Source organism: Oncorhynchus nerka, linkage group LG28, assembly GCF_034236695.1.
Source record: "Oncorhynchus nerka isolate Pitt River linkage group LG28, Oner_Uvic_2.0, whole genome shotgun sequence".
NCBI classification, from domain to species: domain Eukaryota; kingdom Metazoa; phylum Chordata; class Actinopteri; order Salmoniformes; family Salmonidae; genus Oncorhynchus; species Oncorhynchus nerka.
Genome location: NC_088423.1, coordinates 27,969,652 through 27,988,361, shown reverse-complemented (window position 1 = coordinate 27,988,361; position 18,710 = coordinate 27,969,652). Strand labels below are relative to the sequence as shown.

At 41.0% G+C, this 18,710-nt stretch overlaps 1 protein-coding gene across 2 annotated transcripts; it reads left to right on the top strand.

The window, feature by feature from the left end:
* The first annotated feature begins 168 nt into the window (after positions 1 to 168).
* LOC115113079 (peroxiredoxin-like 2A) lies at positions 169 to 14,466 on the top strand. Of its 2 annotated transcripts, none has more exons than XM_029640304.2 (6): positions 169 to 257; positions 3,201 to 3,380; positions 12,309 to 12,400; positions 12,600 to 12,740; positions 13,903 to 14,067; positions 14,314 to 14,466. In XM_029640304.2, exons 2-6 carry the CDS (start codon positions 3,236 to 3,238, stop codon positions 14,407 to 14,409), a joined length of 639 nt encoding a protein of 212 aa, XP_029496164.1. In that variant the 5' UTR covers positions 169 to 257; positions 3,201 to 3,235; the 3' UTR covers positions 14,410 to 14,466. The 2 variants fall into 2 exon arrangements, with proteins under 2 accessions (XP_029496164.1, XP_029496163.1); XM_029640303.2 differs by lacking the exon at positions 169 to 257 and adding an exon at positions 1,038 to 1,147.
* The last annotated feature ends 4,244 nt before the right edge of the window (positions 14,467 to 18,710 follow it).

Sequence of the window (18,710 nt, the reverse complement as noted above, 5' to 3'; positions counted from 1 at the left end):
ACCTACACTTACCTACACACATCTTTATATATTATATATCTTAGTTTTTTATTCGATTTTACCTAGGTCAATCTGTTTTTATTGTTAAAAAAACAAGGTTGATTAGTTGATTTATACCAAGGGTCCATGTTAACTTGTGCGATTTTCCCTGCAATGACTAATCCATTTATCTGGCTCGACTGATGCGCCTACCGCAAATTCTGATAATTTGAACTGATAAGTTTCTACTGCGCTTTTCCCCTGTCAACACAATATTTGTGAGTATCATACCTTTTAATTTACATTAGTAAAAATATTATTAAACATGTTGCGAGCATTCAGACCCATAATATTTAAATCTGCACGCTAACTTGTAAACGTCATCATGCAGCCAAAATCTAGCTTGCTAGTTTAGCTAACTCAGATAGCCAGCTAGTAGTAGATAGCCACATGTGAAGTCAACAAACTACAGTGTCATTGCTATTACTAACTTCTAACGTTACTTGGCCTATTTAATGTATAAATAAAATAATACCTTACTGTAATTTAGTTATCTAGTAAAGCTCACTTTATAATACTACTTGCCACTTAACATGATTGTCTGTAGTGCATCCTCAAGGTTGCTTATCGTTAAAAATAGGCTAGCTAACGTTAGCTAGCTATACCAAATTGCATGGCATGAGTTGAGCTCTGCAAAATTATCTTGATAGGGTTTGCATGAAAAGCCTAATAATAAAATGCCACTCCGTTTGAAATAAGCTGTAAAACAAGAAGGTGCAGAATTCAGTCAATATTTAGATCTGTAACTAGCTAACTTGACATTTAATCTTTGTCATACTAATAATAGGCCATATGTCCTCATTTTCATTGTCAATAACATTCCGTTTCTCCACTCATTGTCACTGTAAGCTTAACTACTGAATTATACAATGTAAACATTCCTTTTTACTCTCTATCTACATGGTATACAAGGAATCCAGTCAAGTCCAGTTCATGACAGGTGCCAGGTAGTCTTTATTGGCTGCTGTTATCATTAGGGTTTAGTCCTTTGTCCTCTCTGAGAAGTGAACGTCACATTGCAGTAGTTAAGCCTGTCAAGTCGCAGTGAAGTGCAGAACAGAGTACCTATCTGGGATTGAATGAGCTTAAATTGAGGGGCATTTCTCGAGTGAGTGCAAACCTTCAGTGGGTAATTGATATATGAATCAATGTTTGAAAATGAAATGAGTTTAAAAATAGTGACTGTACTTGAAGGTTTGGTTTAGTCTGGTTTCACATATTTTCAATGCATGTAGGCCTAAGCATTTGGTGGACCATTTTAGAATGATCCATATCTTGAATAAATAACATCTAAGCTAACCATGACAATATATTAACAGTATGCTGTTTGTATTTATATACTAATAACTATGCTCAATTGACTATACTGATGATTTATTGTTGTGTAGCCTACTGCTTGTAACATTGTATGTTATGGCCCATCTTGCTTATACAAGGGGGAAGAGGACTAGCCATGTTAGCTGTGGTCTGAGGCATTAGGGTGTGTGTTGAAGTGTGTGAGTCACACGCATAACTGTATAACCACATACTGTGACTAGTATAGTACAGTTTGATAGTCTACTTAAGATAAAACGTAACATAAATGTAACAAACTGAGCAGCTCACATGGTTTGTTTACTTATCCTGCATAAGTCATGTATCAGTTTAATTTTGAGGAAATGGAAAGTAGACGAGCAGGTTTACTGTCTTTCATTTGACATTGCATAATGAAATTTCAGCTACCATAACACTGTGGTTAGATGTGGCCTTTAGGCACAGTTCTAGGATCAGTTTACCCTCCATTAATCATAGAGGAATCATTGCAACACTGACCTTAGATCAGCATCTAGGAGCAACTGAATTATACTCAGTTAGGAATAGAAGTCGACCGATTATGATTTTTCACCACGATACCGATTATTGGAGGACCAAAAAAAGCTGATACCGATTAATCAGCCAATTGTTTTTTTTACATTTGATTATTTTTTATATATATTTGTAATAATTACAATAATAGTGAATGAACAATGAACAATTTTATTTTAACCTAATATAATAAATAAATAAAATCAATTTGGTCTCAAATAAGGAAACATGTTCAATTTGGTTTAAATAATGCAAAAACATAGTGTTGAAGAAGAAAGTAAAAGTGCCCTGACACTAACAAGCCCAAATCAGGCAAGGAGCATTACAATATATTTCTCTAGTGACACATACTGTAAACATCCCTTGACTTTTCTCCCAGTTAATATTACGGCCTAGATCAGTGACCCTTTTTTCTACATTTTAGAATAATAGTGAAGACATCAAAACTATGAACAGTCTTGAAGGCAAGGGTGGCCATTTTGATTTGTTTAACACCTTTTTTGGTTACGACATGATTCCATATGGGTTATTTCGTAGTTTTGATGTCGACATTATTATTCTACAATGTAAAGAAAAACCCTTGAATGAGTAGGTGTGTCCAAACTTTTGACTGGTACTGTAAATTATGAGGAACTTCACAAGGTGGTGAAAGTGAAAGGTAAAGACTAGCGTGATGCTGCTTTCCAATACATATCGAGAGTCTTATTCTGGTGACATGATGATCAATGTTTTTGTTTGTCAAAACGGAACCAAAGCAATCTCGCTCTTATGTCCCTAATAATTTCATCATTTAGGTAGCCTATCTGCGAGTTGTTGGAAAGACCAGAGTGGAAAGACCTGAGTGGGCACATTCACTATACAACACATTTTGTTTGTGACAAAATTATCAGTAGCCTAGCGTTGAAAATGCAAAGGAAACCTATTTACTTGTATTTTTTATTCAATACAATGGGAATTTAACAGCAGAAGTATTTTTTATGTGCACTACTTCATCACACACAGCTTTTTATCCGCAACAAGTCAATTTGATGGAAACACATTTCTGGTGGGAAAATGCACATTTAGTTTTTATGCAGATTTTCGAGTATTTGCATGAAAGTCTGTCGCTTATTGGATGGAAACCTAGTTACTAACGGTACAGTCCCATGAACTGACTAAATGAGAAGTCATAAGTGTGGCCAACCAGAGTGTGGCCCCTCCCCTTCACTCCTCTAGTTCTGGTTCCTCTCAGTTTCTTCTTTCCCAAGAACAATATATTTTGTAAATCGACTCCGATAATCATGTTTGTCTATGTCTTTACCTATCTTTGTCTGCAGTGCTGTCCTCTGTCTTCGAGGTGGAACTGTTTGAGATGGGGATTTGGTCTCTGGGTCTGGGGGCCTTAGGAGCAGCCATCGCAGGGATCTTCCTGGCTAATACTGACCTGTGTCTGACCAAGGCTGCTCAGGCCTCGCTGGAATACCTGGAGGACGCAGACCTCCACTCCACTGGAGACGGTACGAGGGCACAGGTTCTCCTATTCTACCACCACATAGAAGCATTGCACAGGCCATGAATTTAGACCAACGACATGACAAACAATTGAACCAGTTTTCCAAACCTTAACCCTTGATGGTCAGTCCTTTGACTTTGTCTCAGGAAAGGTGACGTCACGGTGCAAGGCTAAAATCAGCTTCCTTCCTCGACATCGGCAGAGTTAGTCATTTACATTGATGAATTCATTAAAAAATATATATATTTCAGTCCATATGTTTACAAACAATTTAAACTTGCATCCCAAGTGAAAGATTCCATTTTTGTATTATCCTATATAGGTTATTGTAATGTGGGTAAGACCTGCTGTACTGTCCACAAGCTAAATCCTCGCCCATACATGGTAGGCTATAAAACTCCCGCTAAACACAAAACGCTTTGAGAACCCCCAGTGAAAAGCAGTCTTTAAATGCAGACCATTATGAGTCAGCCTATCCTATGCAATTTTCCCTCCGCATGTAACAAGGGCTTAATGTAAAGAGGGAACATGATGTAAAACTGTTATGCTCTCCTTACTAAGTACATTTATCCATGTGTTTAACCCAGTCTTTATACGGTGCCTTAAGAAAGCATTCACATAACTTTTTCCACATTTTGTTGTGTTATAGCTTGAGTTTAAGATATTTTTTGTGTGACTAGCCTACACACAATACCCCATAATATGAAAGTGGAATAATGTTTTTTTTTTTAATGTTTACAAATGATTGTAAAATTAAAAGCTGATATGTCTTGAGTCAATAAGTATTCAACTTTGTAGGTATTCCATAATATTAACAGAATTACGGAATTAAAATAGTCCAAAACATGCATTGTTTTTTCAGCAAGGCACTAAAGTAAACTACAAAACATGTGGCAAAGCAATACACTTTATGTCCTGAATGAAAAGTGTTATGTTTGGGGCAAATCCAAATCAACACATTACTGTGTACCACTCTCCAGATTTTCAAGCATAGTGGTGGCTGCATCATGTTATGGATATGCTTGTAATCAGGTACGGAGAGTTTTTCAGGACAAAAAGTTAATTTAATGGAGCTAAACACAGGAAGAATTCTAGAGGAAAACCTGGTTCAGTCTGCTTTACACCAGACACTGGGAGATGAATTCACTTTTCAGCAGGACAATAACCTAAAACACAAGGCCAAATCTACACTGTTGTTGCTTACCAAGAAGAGAGTGAATGTTCTTGAATGGCCGGGTTACATTTTTGACAAATATAGTTGAAAATCTATGGCAAGACCTGAAAATGTTTGTCTAGCAATGATAAACAACCAACTTGACAGAACTTGATGAATTTAGAAAAGAATAATGGGCAAATGTTGCATAATCCAGGGGTGGAAGAATTGACCCAGAAAGACTAACATGTATTGACGCAGGGGGTTGAACTCTTATTTAATCCAGATATATTCGTGTTGTATTTTTCAAATGTTAAAAAAAAAAAAAAAAAATCTTCCACTTTGACATTACAGAATATTTTGTGAAGATTGTTGACAAAAAATGACATCAATTTTAATCAATACTTTGTAACACGACAAATGTTGAAAAAGTCAGGGGGTGTGAATAATTTCTGATGGCACTGTACATGTAACACTGCAAGCTTGGAGTTCTTCTTGGTCATGTAGTCAGGGAAAACTCTGGGCCGTACGTTAGGGCCCAGAGGTATTTAATGTACAGTTGAAATCGGAAGTTTACAGACACTTTAGCCAACTACATATTAAACTGTTTTTCTCAATTCCTGACATTTAATCCTAGTAAAAATTCCCTGTTTTAGCTCAGTTAGGATCACCACTTTATTTTAAGAATGTGAAATGTCAGAATAATAGTATAGAGTGATTTATTTCAGCTTTTATTTCTTTCATCACATTCCCAGTGGGTCAGAAGTTTACATACACTCAATTAGTATTTGGTAGCATTGCCTTTAAATCGTTTAACTTGGGTCAAACATTTTTTGGTAGCCTTCCACAAGCTTCCCACAATAAGTTGGGTGAATTTTGGCCCCTTCCTCCTGACAGAGCTGGTGTAACTGAGTCAGGTTTGTAGGCCTCCTTGCTCACACATGCTTTTTCAGTTCTGCCCACAAATGTTCTGTGGGATTGAGGTCAGGGCTTTGTGATGGCCACTCCAATACCTTGACTTTGTTGTCCTTAAGCCATTTTGCCACAACTTTGGAAGTATCCTTGGGTTCATTGTCCATTTGGAAGACCCATTTGCGACCAAGCTTTAACTTCCTGACTGATGTCTTGAGATGTTGCTTCAATATATTCACATAATTTTCCAGCCTCATGATGCCATCTTTTGTGGAGTGCACCAGTCCCTCCTGCAGCAAAGCACCCCCACAACATGATGCTGCCACTCCCATGCTTCATGGTTGGGATGGTGTTCTTCAGCTTGCAAGCTTTCCCCTTTTTCCTCCAAACATAACGATGGTCATTATGGCCAAACAGTTCTATTTTTGTTTCATCAGACCAGAGGACATTTCTCCAAAGAGTATGAGCTTTTTCCCGATGTGCAGTTGCAAACCGTAGTCTGGCTTTTTTATGGCGGTTTAGGAGCAGTGGCTTCTTCCTTGCTGAGCGGCCGTTCAGGTTATGACAATATAGGACTCGTTTGACTGTGGATATAGATACTTTTGTACCTGTTTCCTCCAGCATCTTCACAAGGTACTTTGCTGTTGTTCTGGGATTGATTTGTACCTTTCGTACCAAAGTACATTCATCTCTAGGAGACAGAATGCGTCTCCTTCCTGAGCGGTATGTTGGCTGCGTGGTCCCATGGTGTTTATATTTGCACACTAAATCAAATCAAATCAAATTTATTTATATAGCCCTTCGTACATCAGCTGATATCTCAAAGTGCTGTACAGAAACCCAGCCTAAAACCCCAAACAGCAAACAATGCAGGTGTAAAAGCACGGTGGCTAGGAAAAACTCCCTAGAAAGGCCAAAACCTAGGAAGAAACCTAGAGAGGAACCAGGCTATGTGGGGTGGCCAGTCCTCTTCTGGCTGTGCCGGGTAGAGATTATAACAGAACATGACCAAGATGTTCAAATGTTCATAAATGACCAGCATGGTCGAATAATAATAAGGCAGAACAGTTGAAACTGGAGCAGCAGCACAGTCAGGTGGACTGGGGACAGCAAGGAGTCATCATGTCAGGTAGTCCTGGGGCACGGTCCTAGGGCTCAGGTCCTCCGAGAGAGAGAGAAAGAAAGAGAGAATTAGAGAGAGCATATGTGGGGTGGCCAGTCCTCTTCTGGCTGTGCCGGGTGGAGATTATAACAGAACGTGGCCAAGATGTTCAAATGTTCATAAATGACCAGCATGGTTGAATAATAGTAAGGCAGAACAGTTGAAACTGGAGCAGCAGCATGGCCAGGTGGACTGGGGACAGCAAGGAGTCATCATGTCAGGTAGTCCTGGGACATGGTCCTAGGGCCCAGGCCAGTTGAAACTGGAGCAGCAGCATGGCCAGGTGGACTGGGGACAGCAAGGAGTCATCATGTCAGGTAGTCCTGGGGCATGGTCCTAGGGCTCAGGTCCTCCGAGAGAGAGAAAGAAAGAGAGAAGGAGAGAATTAGAGAACGCACACTTAGATTCACACAGGACACCGAATAGGACAGGAGAAGTACTCCAGATATAACAAACTGACCCTAGCCCCCCGACACATAAACTAATGCAGCATAAATACTGGAGGCTGAGACAGGAGGGGTCAGGAGACACTGTGGCCCCATCCGAGGACACCCCCGGACAGGGTCAAACAGGAAGGATATAACCCCACCCACTTTGCCAAAGCACAGCCCCCACACCACTAGAGGGATATCTTCAACCACCAACTTACCATCCTGAGACAAGGCCGAGTATAGCCCACAAAGATCTCCGCCACGGCACAACCCAAGGGGGGGCGCCAACCCAGACAGGCCGACCACAACAGTGAATCAACCCACCCAGGTGACGCACCCCCAGGGACGGCATGAGAGAGCCCCAGTAAGCCAGTGACTCAGCCCCGTAACAGGGTAGAGGCAGAGAATCCCAGTGGAAAGAGGGGAATCGGCCAGGCAGAGACAGCAAGGGCGGTTCGTTGCTCCAGAGCCTTTCCGTTCACCTTCCCACTCCTGGGCCAGACTACACTCAATCATATGACCCACTGAAGAGATGAGTCTTCAGTAAAGACTTAAAGGTTGAGACCGAGTTTGCGTCTCTGACATGGGTAGGCAGACCGTTCCATAAAAATGGAGCTCTATAGGAGAAAGCCCTGCCTCCAGCTGTTTGCTTAGAAATTCTAGGGACAATTAGGAGGCCTGCGTCTTGTGACCGTAGCGTACGTGTAGGTATGTACGGCAGGACCAAATCAGAGAGATAGGTAGGAGCAAGCCCATGTAATGCTTTGTAGGTTAGCAGTAAAACCTTGAAATCAGCCCTTGCTTTGACAGGAAGCCAGTGTAGAGAGGCTAGCACTGGAGTAATATGATCAAATTTTTGGTTCTAGTCAGGATTCTAGCAGCCGTATTCAGCACTAACTGAAGTTTATTTAGTGCTTTATCCGGGTAGCCGGAAAATAGAGCATTGCAGTAGTCTAACCTAGAAGTGACAAACGCATGGATTAATTTTTCTGCATCATTTTTGGACAGAAAGTTTCTGATTTTTGCAATGTTACGTAGATGGAAAAAGCTGTCCTCGAAATGGTCTTGATATGTTCTTCAAAAGAGAGATCAGGGTCCAGAGTAACGCCGAGGTCCTTCACAGTTTTATTTGAGACGACTGTACAACCATTAAGATTAATTGTCAGATTCAACAGAAGATCTCTTTGTTTCTTGGGACCTAGAACAAGCATCTCTGTTTTGTCCGAGTTTAATAGTAGAAAGTTTGCAGCCATCCACTTCCTTATGTCTGAAACACATGCTTCTAGCGAGGGCAATTTTGGGGCTTCACCATGTTTCATTGAAATGTACAGCTGTGTGTCATCCGCATAGCAGTGAAAGTTTACATTATGTTTTCGAATAACATTCCCAAGAGGTAAAATATATAGTGAAAACAATAGTGGTCCTAAAACAGAACCTTGAGGAACACCGAAATTTACAGTTGATTTGTCAGAGGACAAACCATTCACAGAGACAAACTGATATCTTTCCGACAGATAAGATCTAAACCAGGCCAGAACATGTCCGTGTAGACCAATTTGGGTTTCCAATCTCTCCAAAAGAATGTGGTGATCGATGGTATCAAAAGCAGCACTAAGGTCTAGGAGCACGAGGACAGATGCAGAGCCTCGGTCCGTTGCCATTAAAATGTCATTTACCACCTTCACAAGTGCCGTCTCAGTGCTATGATGGGGTCTAAAACCAGACTGAAGCATTTCGTATACATTGTTTGTCTTCAGGAAGGCAGTGAGTTGCTGCGCAACAGCCTTCTCTAAAATTTTTGAGAGGAATGGAAGATTCGATATAGGCCGATAGTTTTTATATTTTCTGGGTCAAGGTTTGGCTTTTTCAAGAGAGGCTTTATTACTGCCACTTTTAGTGAGTTTGGTACACATCCAGTGGATAGAGAGCCGTTTATTATGTTCAACATAGGAGGGCCAAGCACAGGAAGCAGCTCTTTCAGTAGTTTAGTTAGAATAGGGTCCAGTATGCAGCTTGAAGGTTTAGAGGCCATGATTATTTTCATCATTGTGTCAAGAGATATAGTACTAAAAGACTTGAGCGTCTCTCTTGATCCTAGGTCCTGGCAGAGTTGTGCAGACTCAGGACAACTGAGGTTTGGAGGAATACGCAGGTTTAAAGAGGAGTCCGTAATTTGCTTTCTAATAATCATAATCTTTTCCTCAAAGAAGTTCATGAATTTATCACTGCTAAAGTGAAAGTCATCCTCTCTTGGGGAATGCTGCTTTTTAGTTAGCTTTGCGACAGTATCAAAAAGGAATTTCGGATTGTTCTTATTTTCCTCAATTAAATTGGAAAAATAGGATGATCGAGCAGCAGTAAGGGCTCTTCGGTACTGCACGGTACCGTCCTTCCAAGCTAGTCGGAAGACTTCCAGTTTGGTGTGGCGCCATTTCCGTTCCAATTTTCTGGAAGCTTGCTTCAGAGCTCGGGTATTTTCTGTGTACCAGGGAGCTAGTTTCTTATGAGACATTTTTAGTTTTTAGGGGTGCAACTGCATCTAGGGTATTGCGCAAGGTTAAATTGAGATACTCAGTTAGGTGGTTAACAGATTTTTGTCCTCTGGCGTCCTTGGGTAGGCAGAGGGAGTCTGGAAGGGCATCAAGGAATCTTTGTGTTGTCTGTGAATTTATAGCACGACTTTTGATGTTCCTTGGTTGGGGTCTGAGCAGATTATTTGTTGCAATTGCAAACGTAATAAAATGGTGGTCCGATAGTCCAGGATTATGAGGAAAAACATTAAGATCCACAACATTTATTCCATGGGACAAAACTAGGTCCAGCGTATGACTGTGACAGTGAGTGGGTCCAGAGACATGTTGGACAAAACCCACTGAGTCGATGATGGCTCCGAAAGCCTTTTGGAGTGGGTCTGTGGACTTTTCCATGTGAATATTAAAGTCACCAAAGATTAGAATATTATCTGCAATGACTACAAGGTCCGATAGGAATTCAGGGAACTCAGTGAGAAATGCTGTATATGGCCCAGGAGGCCTGTAAACAGTAGCTATAAAAAGTGATTGAGTAGGCTGCATAGATTTCATGACTAGAAGCTCAAAAGACGAAAAACGTCATTTTTTTTTGTAAATTGAAATTTGCTATCGTAAATGTTAGCAACACCTCCGCCTTTGCGGGATGCACGGGGGATATGGTCACTAGTGTAACCAGGAGGTGAGGCCTCATTTAACACAGTAAATTCATCAGGCTTAAGCCATGTTTCAGTCAGGCCAATCACATCAAGATTATGATCAGTGATTAGTTCATTGACTATAATTGCCTTTGAAGTAAGGGATCTAACATTAAGTAGCCCTATTTTGAGAAGTGAGGTATCATGATCTCTTTCAGTAATGACAGGAATGGAGGTGGTCTTTATCCTAGTGAGATTGCTAAGGCGAACACCGCCATGTTTAGTTTTGCCCAACCTAGGTCGAGGCACAGACACGGTCTCAATGGTGATAGCTGAGCTGACTACACTGACTATGCTAGTGGCAGACTCCACTATGCTGGCAGGCTGGCTAATAGCCTGCTGCCCGGCCTGCACCCTATTTCATTGTGGAGCTAGAGGAGTTAGAGCCCTGTCTATGTTGGTAGATAAGATGAGAGCACCCCTCCAGCTAGGATGGAGTCCGTCACTCCTCAGCAGGTCAGGCTTGGTCCTGTTTGTGGGTGAGTCCCAGAAAGAGGGCCAATTATCTACAAATTCTATCTTTTGGGAGGGGCAGAAAACAGTTTTCAACCAGCGATTGAGTTGTGAGACTCTGCTGTAGAGCTCATCACTCCCCCTAACTGGGAGGGGGCTAGAGACAATTACTCGATGCCGACACATCTTTCTAGCTGATATGCACGCAGAAGCTATGTTGCGCTTGGTGATCTCTGACTGTTTCATCCTAACATCGTTGGTGCCGACGTGGATAACAATATCTCTATACTCGCCAGTTTTAGCTTTAGCCAGCACCATCTTTAGATTAGCCTTAACGTCGGTAGCCCTGCCCCCGGGTAAACAGTGTATGATCGCTGGATGATTCGCTTTAAGTCTAATACTGCGGGTAATGGAGTCGCCAATGACTAGAGTTTTCAATTTGTCAGAGCTAATGGTGGGAAGCTTCGGCGTCTCAGACCCCGTAACGGGAGGAGTAGAGACCAGAAGACTCGGCCTCTGACACCGACCCGCTGCTTAATGGGGAAAACCGGTTGAAAGTTTCTGTCGGCTGAATGAGCGACACCGGCTGAGCGTTCCTACAGCATTTCCTTCCAGAAACCGTGAGAAAATTGTCCGGCTGCGGGGACTGTGCCAGGGGATTTATACTACTATCTGTACTTACTGGTGGCACAGACGCTGTTTCATCCTTTCCTACACTAAAATTACCCTTGCCTAACGATTGCGTCTGAAGCTGGGCTTGCAGTACAGCTATCCTCGCCGTAAGGCGAGCACAGCGGCTGCAATTAGAAGGCATCATGTTAATGTTACTACTTAGCTTCGGCTGTTGGAGGTCCTGACGAATCGTGTCCAGATAAAGCGTCCGGAGTGAAAAAGTTGAGGAAAAAATAAATAAATATATGAACGGTAATTAAAAAGTGAAAACCGTAAAGTTGTCAGGTAGCAAAATAGGTTGGCAACAAAACGCAAAGCAACTCGAAAACAAGCCTGCAAGTTGTGACCGGAAATGACGTAGCCTTAGGTATGATATTGTCCCACTATTGTTTGTACAGATGAACGGGATACCTTCAGGCATTTGGAAATTGCTCCCAAGGATGAACCAGATTTGTGGAGGTCTACATTTCTTTTCTGAGGTCTTAGCTGATTTATTTGTATTTTCCCATGATGTCAAGCAAAGAGGTACTGAGTTTGAAGGTAGGCCTTGATGAAATACATCCACAGGTACACCTCCAATTGACTCAAATTATGTAATTTAGCTTATCAGAAGCTTCTAAAGCCATTTTCTGGAATTGTCCAAGCTGTTTAAAGGCACAGTCAACTTAGTGTATGTAAACTTCTGACCCACTGGAAATGTGATACAGTGAAATAATCTGTCTGTAAACAATTGTTGGAAAAATGACTTGTGTCATGCACAAAGTAGATTTCCTAACCGACTTGCCAAAACTAGAGTTTGTTAACAAGAAATTTGTGGAGTGGTTGAAAAAACAAGTTTTAATGACTCTAACCTAAGTGTATGTAAACCTCTGACTTCAACTGTATGTGCTCTGTCTAATGTATGTACTGTGTATGTGCTGTAGATGAGAAGACCATGAAGGCCAAAACTCTGTGGGAGAAGACCGGAGCAGTCGTCATGGCTGTACGACGGCCCGGATGATTTTTGTGCAGAGAGGTGAAGTAGTGATTTTACTGATACTTTACAGTGTAGTCAGATATTTTAATTATTTCAGAAATGGTCTTAATTCAAGTCTATATTCCACACCATATGTTGTTATGTAGATTCCACTGTATGCATTGGGAGAAATCTGCAGGCCTAAATTACAAGTAAACAAGTATCCTATTATTTCAAATTGTGCTAATTGTGTGTGTAGGAGGCCTCTGAGCTGTCCTCTCTGAAAACCCAGCTTGAGGATCTTGGTGTCCCTCTGGTTGCCGTGGTGAAGGAGAACATCGGCACGGAGATCCAGGACTTCCGACCATACTTTGCTGGGGACATCTATGTAGACGTGAAGGTGAGACTGACCTGATGCTCTATGGGTGCATCTCAATAGTTTAACAAAGGCTTCCTCTCCTCCTTTCCTTCATCTGTACTGGCCTGAAAGAACTGTGAACATGTTTGAATAGATCACTACATAGGCCTGCCATGAAGGAGAGGAACTGAACCATTTGTAGATCAGAGTATGTGAGCGGAGCGAGGAAGCGAGGTTCCCAAAGGTTAGAGCTTCGGCCTTCTCGCCCACTCCAATTTCGTTCCAGTAGCGCTCACTTCACGAGCTCAGGGCATGCCCGGTCCAGCATGCATTTGTAATCTACTTGCGTGCTGCTATAGCCCCTTGCTTTAGCTACTGTCATGGGGTTTGCTAAATATTTTCATAAAGAAACTGATTAACAAAAATGAGTGTAGTGTAGTGATTTAGTGTCCACAACTATAGAATCATTGTATAAACTAAACATCAGATCTCAAACATTTAATTCAATTTTTGTTCTATCTATAAAATTGGCTATATTTGATTTTGGCATATTCTCCCATCCTATTCTCCCATCCCAGCTTTCTGTTTTGATTGGGTTATTTTGCCTAAAAATATTTAGGCCTAACTATAGAAAAATGTAAAAACAAGTCTGCATCTTTGCCCAGCCTGGTAAGGGTGGCCAAAACGGTGTTTAGCATCCCCGGTGGCTCTGCAAGTGTGGAGAGGATATTCTCTGCTGCCGGCCGGCTCTCCAGTCACCATCGCATGAGACAGAAGCCACAGACTGGACAAATTTGTGTTTCTAAAAATAAATTCAAAGGCACTAAGTCATATTTTTTGTTTAATTCTAAGTAAGTCACAGCCTACATGCGCAATTTAGACTAGAATCATTGAATTGAATACTTTTCTTTCAGAGCCATATAGTTTGGTTTCAATACTTCAAAACCAAATGTTAGGTCCAGGTAGTCACAAAAATACATGGGTGCTGGTTAAATTGTGATTTTAATGATTGGAGCGGCTTTAAAAAAAGATATGTATTTGAGTGCGGAGCGGCAGTTGGAAAGGACAAGGAGCGGAATTTCCAACAGCTCAACTTTGCTCACATGCCCTGGTGTTGATATAATATGCCCATTGTCTGTGCCTGACTTTGTGTCAAGTTTTATTTTCTCCAAGGACTGATTTGATTTGCTCGTGTCCGTTGCAGCATCACTTCTATGGCCCACTACAGAGGAAGATGGGAGGGCTGGGATTCATCCGTCAGGGGGTGTGGCAGAACTTCATGCGGGCCTGGAAGGCCGGTTACCAGGGCAACATGCTGGGGGAGGGCTTTGTCCTGGGAGGTGTGTTTGTCATCGGAGCGGGGAATCAGGTACCACGCCACACACAGGGCTTTGCATCTGGGCTCAGCCACAGCTGAGAATCATTGATTGGAGCTGTTAGACTCAAACTGCCAACACATACCGGGTACAACCACTTTATCAACTCCTTAGTAATCAGGACAATATGGATACAAACATGATTTAATGAAAACTAATGGACAGAGAGCAGCATTGTTGGGAGCTTGTTTGGTATTATGCATGTCCCTTTTTAAATGAATGTTGTCTTTTGTCCTCAGGGTATTCTTTTGGAGCACAGGGAGAAGGAGTTTGGCAACAAAGTGGAGAATGAAGATGTTTTAGAGGCTGTGAATAGAATTGTGCCAGTGCAATAGATTTTAGTTTTTGTAAGTAGCATTAGTTCAACACTGATAAAGAGGCCTCAGACACAACTACTTGGTTATTTCCTGCATTTGTCTTTTCTCAATTCCCTTCAAAACTGAACCTTATGCAAACAACAATGCAAGTGTTCTTGAGTTTTGTATGATTACAAAACATCTGACATTTGATCTAGATAAGGGCATTTTCCGTATCTGTCGTTCACATTGGTTAACCTTTGAGTTCTCAGATTCCTAGCTCCACCATAGGACATATGAAACGTGTCACTTCCTCAATAAAAATGTGAATGTTCTAGTATGCTCAGGTGAATAATCTTCACGGCTCATTAGCTCCTACTAACACCCTTAACTTCCTGCACTCATAAGTACATTGGAAAATTAATGTGTAGCTTATCTCTATTCTCTAGATGTGGAACCTCCCACATTGTACAAACTAGATGTGTTCTATAGCCCAAAGGCCTTGGTCAGGTCATTATTGTAAGAGAATGTGTTCTCATGTCTTACCTGGTTAAAGACATTCTCAGTCAGGGACCTTACAGCATGCACTAAACTGTGAGAACACTTGTACATTACTCATCCTTTGGGAAAGAGAAGTAGATCTACGATGGTGTGTTTCACGCTTTTATTGATGTCTCCAATGGAGTCGAACTCAACTTGAAGAATGCATGGTTCTCTATGCCAGTGTTTCCCAACCCTGGTCCTCGAGAACCCCCAACAAAAAAGTAATACTTTTTTATTGTAACCCTGGACAAGCACACCTGATTCAACTTGTCAACTAATCATCAAGCCCTCAACGAGGTGTTTGTCCAGGGCTACAATGAGAATGTGTACTGTTGGGGGTACACGAGGACCGGGGTTGGGAAGCACTGCTCTATTCATCTGGATTCTATGTATTTCATGTTTACCTGTGAATGAATGTGTTACTTGTTCAGGTACTCAAGCGTGACTTGTGTGTAGTCTGTGTTATTAATGAAGACCTGACTGTAAACTCGGCAACGAGGGGAGCAGGTTCGATATCCAAACACACACTGCCTCACTATGGCCAGGGTGCCTGAAACAGGTCTGTATGAGAATGCAAAGCACAATAAACCCTAGACCTCGTCACACCATCATCCTCTTGTCTCTTTTCATCAGGACGACTTGGCTTATTGTATTGGGTGTTGCTGCCACCAGTCTTTTCACACAGGTTACTGGGAGGGGAAAAAAATACATTTTTAGAATGTTCTACATTCAGAACATCCCTTTCATGTCACACTGTTCATCTACTTATGTAGCTCTCGTTTTCTTTTTCAATCCCTCCTGTTTTTACTGGCTTTTGGACAAAGGCATTCTACGAAACAAGTAGAGTTTACCTCAGGCAATGGTTGGTGTTTGTGTACTATAGGAGGTGCTGTAGGTGACCTTGTAGGACCACTCCTTTGTTGGAAGACTGCGGTCTGTAAACATTGAGCAATGCGGAGTGTGTCTCACCCTAACGTCAGTGCCGTTAACACATTAAGCAGGGCACAATGTTGTGGAACATTCAGATAAAATACATTTTCATTTCAATCACTTTATTCTATAGCTCTGAGTAAATACATCTTACATAGTTCAGGTGTGACATAACACTTCCAATGCAATAAAACATGGAGGGGGTAAAATCAATAAGTGAATTCCAATACTGACAACTACATGGGTATTGAACAACAGTACAAGAGTTACTGTACATGGACACACACTGACATGAAACATCCATGGAGTGTAGCGACGTCATAGATTGTCTTCCATGTTGTGCCTTCAACGTGCTGCTGAGACCATATTCTATGACATGCCGAAGCTAACCCAGAGATATATTTAACATGAAAGTTATTGCATGAGGATAACCTGGTAGATGCTAATCAAATAAAGCTTAAGCAATGACAAACTTAAGAAGCTCTGCTTTTCCAACTTTATCAACCCCGTCTCTTCCTTGGCTAGGTTTGTAGCTGTGTGTGATACACAGCACATCTTTGCCTTGACTAAATGAATAGTACAATCAATCGCAAGCCTTGCATGTTTATCAGCATGATCTAGCTCTAGGTTCATTTTTGTTCTAATCACATTTCCTTGACCTCCCCACCAAAAGGACCAGAAAACAACTAAATGGCAGTGATTAAATAAATAAAGCTAGCAGCTGCTGGATAACTTACTATAAACTCATAACAGTAAGCTGTGACTTTGTTTATATCATAGGCATTGTCAAGCACATATTTTCGATACATTTAAAAGTACCCCACACCCCCACCCTTTACATAGGTTACAACATTGCACCCAATTTTACCCAAGATACAACAGAACCCCCCCAAAGCCCCAAGATACAATAACGATAGGGTGTCCTAATAGTAATAGGCAAGTGAATGAGTGAGTTTTACAATGGAATACATGGTATTTATTATATTCAATTATGGACATGAATGTAATTAATGTGACTTGTGGAATATCCATTTTACTCTGCATGTGTGCTTATGTACAGTACAGATGAACCAGTATCTATCAGGATTTCAATTCAGTCAATTGAAATGGAACTGCCTCCAACCCTGGTATTTACAGTTGAAAGCCATGGCATAAATGTAGCAATGTTTACATTTACATTACATTTAAGTCATTTAGCAGACGCTCTTATCCAGAGCGACTTACAAATTGTTTACTGTATGGCCATAACACTGTGCTGCAGTGCAGCTGATTGTCTATGGATGATGATAAACATTTGCACTAAAAAGTATGAAGAATCTAGCCTGGTTCCAGATCTGTTTGTGTTATCTTGCCAAATTCTATGTTCGCTGTCACACTAAACAAGACGGCACAAACAGAACTGGGACCAGGCTATGTGGAGCCATTCCTAAAAATAGAGCAATAGAATAAAGTCTGTGAGAGGAGATTCATTCATGACCACTGATGTCCACTTACAGTGAAATGTCTTGTTACAGACCCTTAAGAATCACAAATGTCTTGTTACAGACCCTTAAGAATCACAAATGTCTTGTTACAGACCCTTAAGAATCACAAATGTCTTGTTACAGACCCTTAAGAATCACAAATGTCTTCATTACACGTCTCTCAATTAAATATCTGATTTAATTGAGAGACGTGATCTACAACTACCAAGCACAGTGGGATGGTAGGCATACCATAGAGTACCTCAGTATGGGTCATAATACCCATAAAACCTAGCGGTTAAACAGAACTTGTTCCAATCGTTAAAATAAGGGTTGTGATTCGTGTATGCTTACGCTGGCATGATGTTTTGATAACTATGTAAATCTCTCTCGGACAATAGGGACTTTTATCAATATAGTCGCCTGCATTTACCCCCGAAAACTGAAATGCTAATTAGCTATCATAAAGAACTACAAATGCCATGATGATCTGGATGAGACTGCCAAATCGAGGCAAAGTTCAATTGGATTAACTATCTAATGTTAGCGTCAGCTAGAGATGACGTGAAGGAGCTTGCAGGTATTTGTCGTTTTGCATGTCGTCTACTTTGACACTAATTAGCATTTTTGAATCAGAGTAAATAGAGACGAATAGATTGATTAAAGTCACCTTGTCCGAGAGATGTACATGGTTATCAAAACTTCACGCTAGGGTAAGCCGGCACAAAACACAGCCCTTATATTAAATGTTTCTAAAATCCCCTATGAGAAAAATGAATGGTGAAAAAAACAATTGGAACCATTTCCCTGTTTGACCGCTAGGTTTTATGGTTATTATGACACAACTGTGGAGCTCTATACTGACTTTGACAGAGGAAAAGGTGATCTATAGCCTGACAAGACAGCAAACAAATTTGGTACCAGGCTAGGTGACCGAGCCTTACTAAAATCAACCGGGCCAATACTGATGGGTGGTTTTGATTAATACATTCAAAGTCAACTCTCAGAAACACAAAAACACAATGGAAATGTGTAATAGTTAGTTGGTCTTACTGCCACCTAGTGAAGAAATGGAGCACCACACCCTGAAGTTTAAAATCTAATACCTCTCTATTTATTCGTTAAATATATCCTCTATATTCCATATCCCCCGTTTTACATACCCTATTTCGACCACACAAAGTTAAATTCAGTTGATACTGTACTACGAAATAGTCTGGTACTACTTGACCACGCATAAACAGACATATTACTACTACACTTGTCAACATCGATATATTAACATTAATATACAGGTTTGATCAAGGATGCTCCAACTAAGCCCAGTTTTTCCACACGGGAACTAAAGGTCCCAGCATTACTTCCAACTGTCATATAATTTAATGATTTATTTTACTCAAGGGT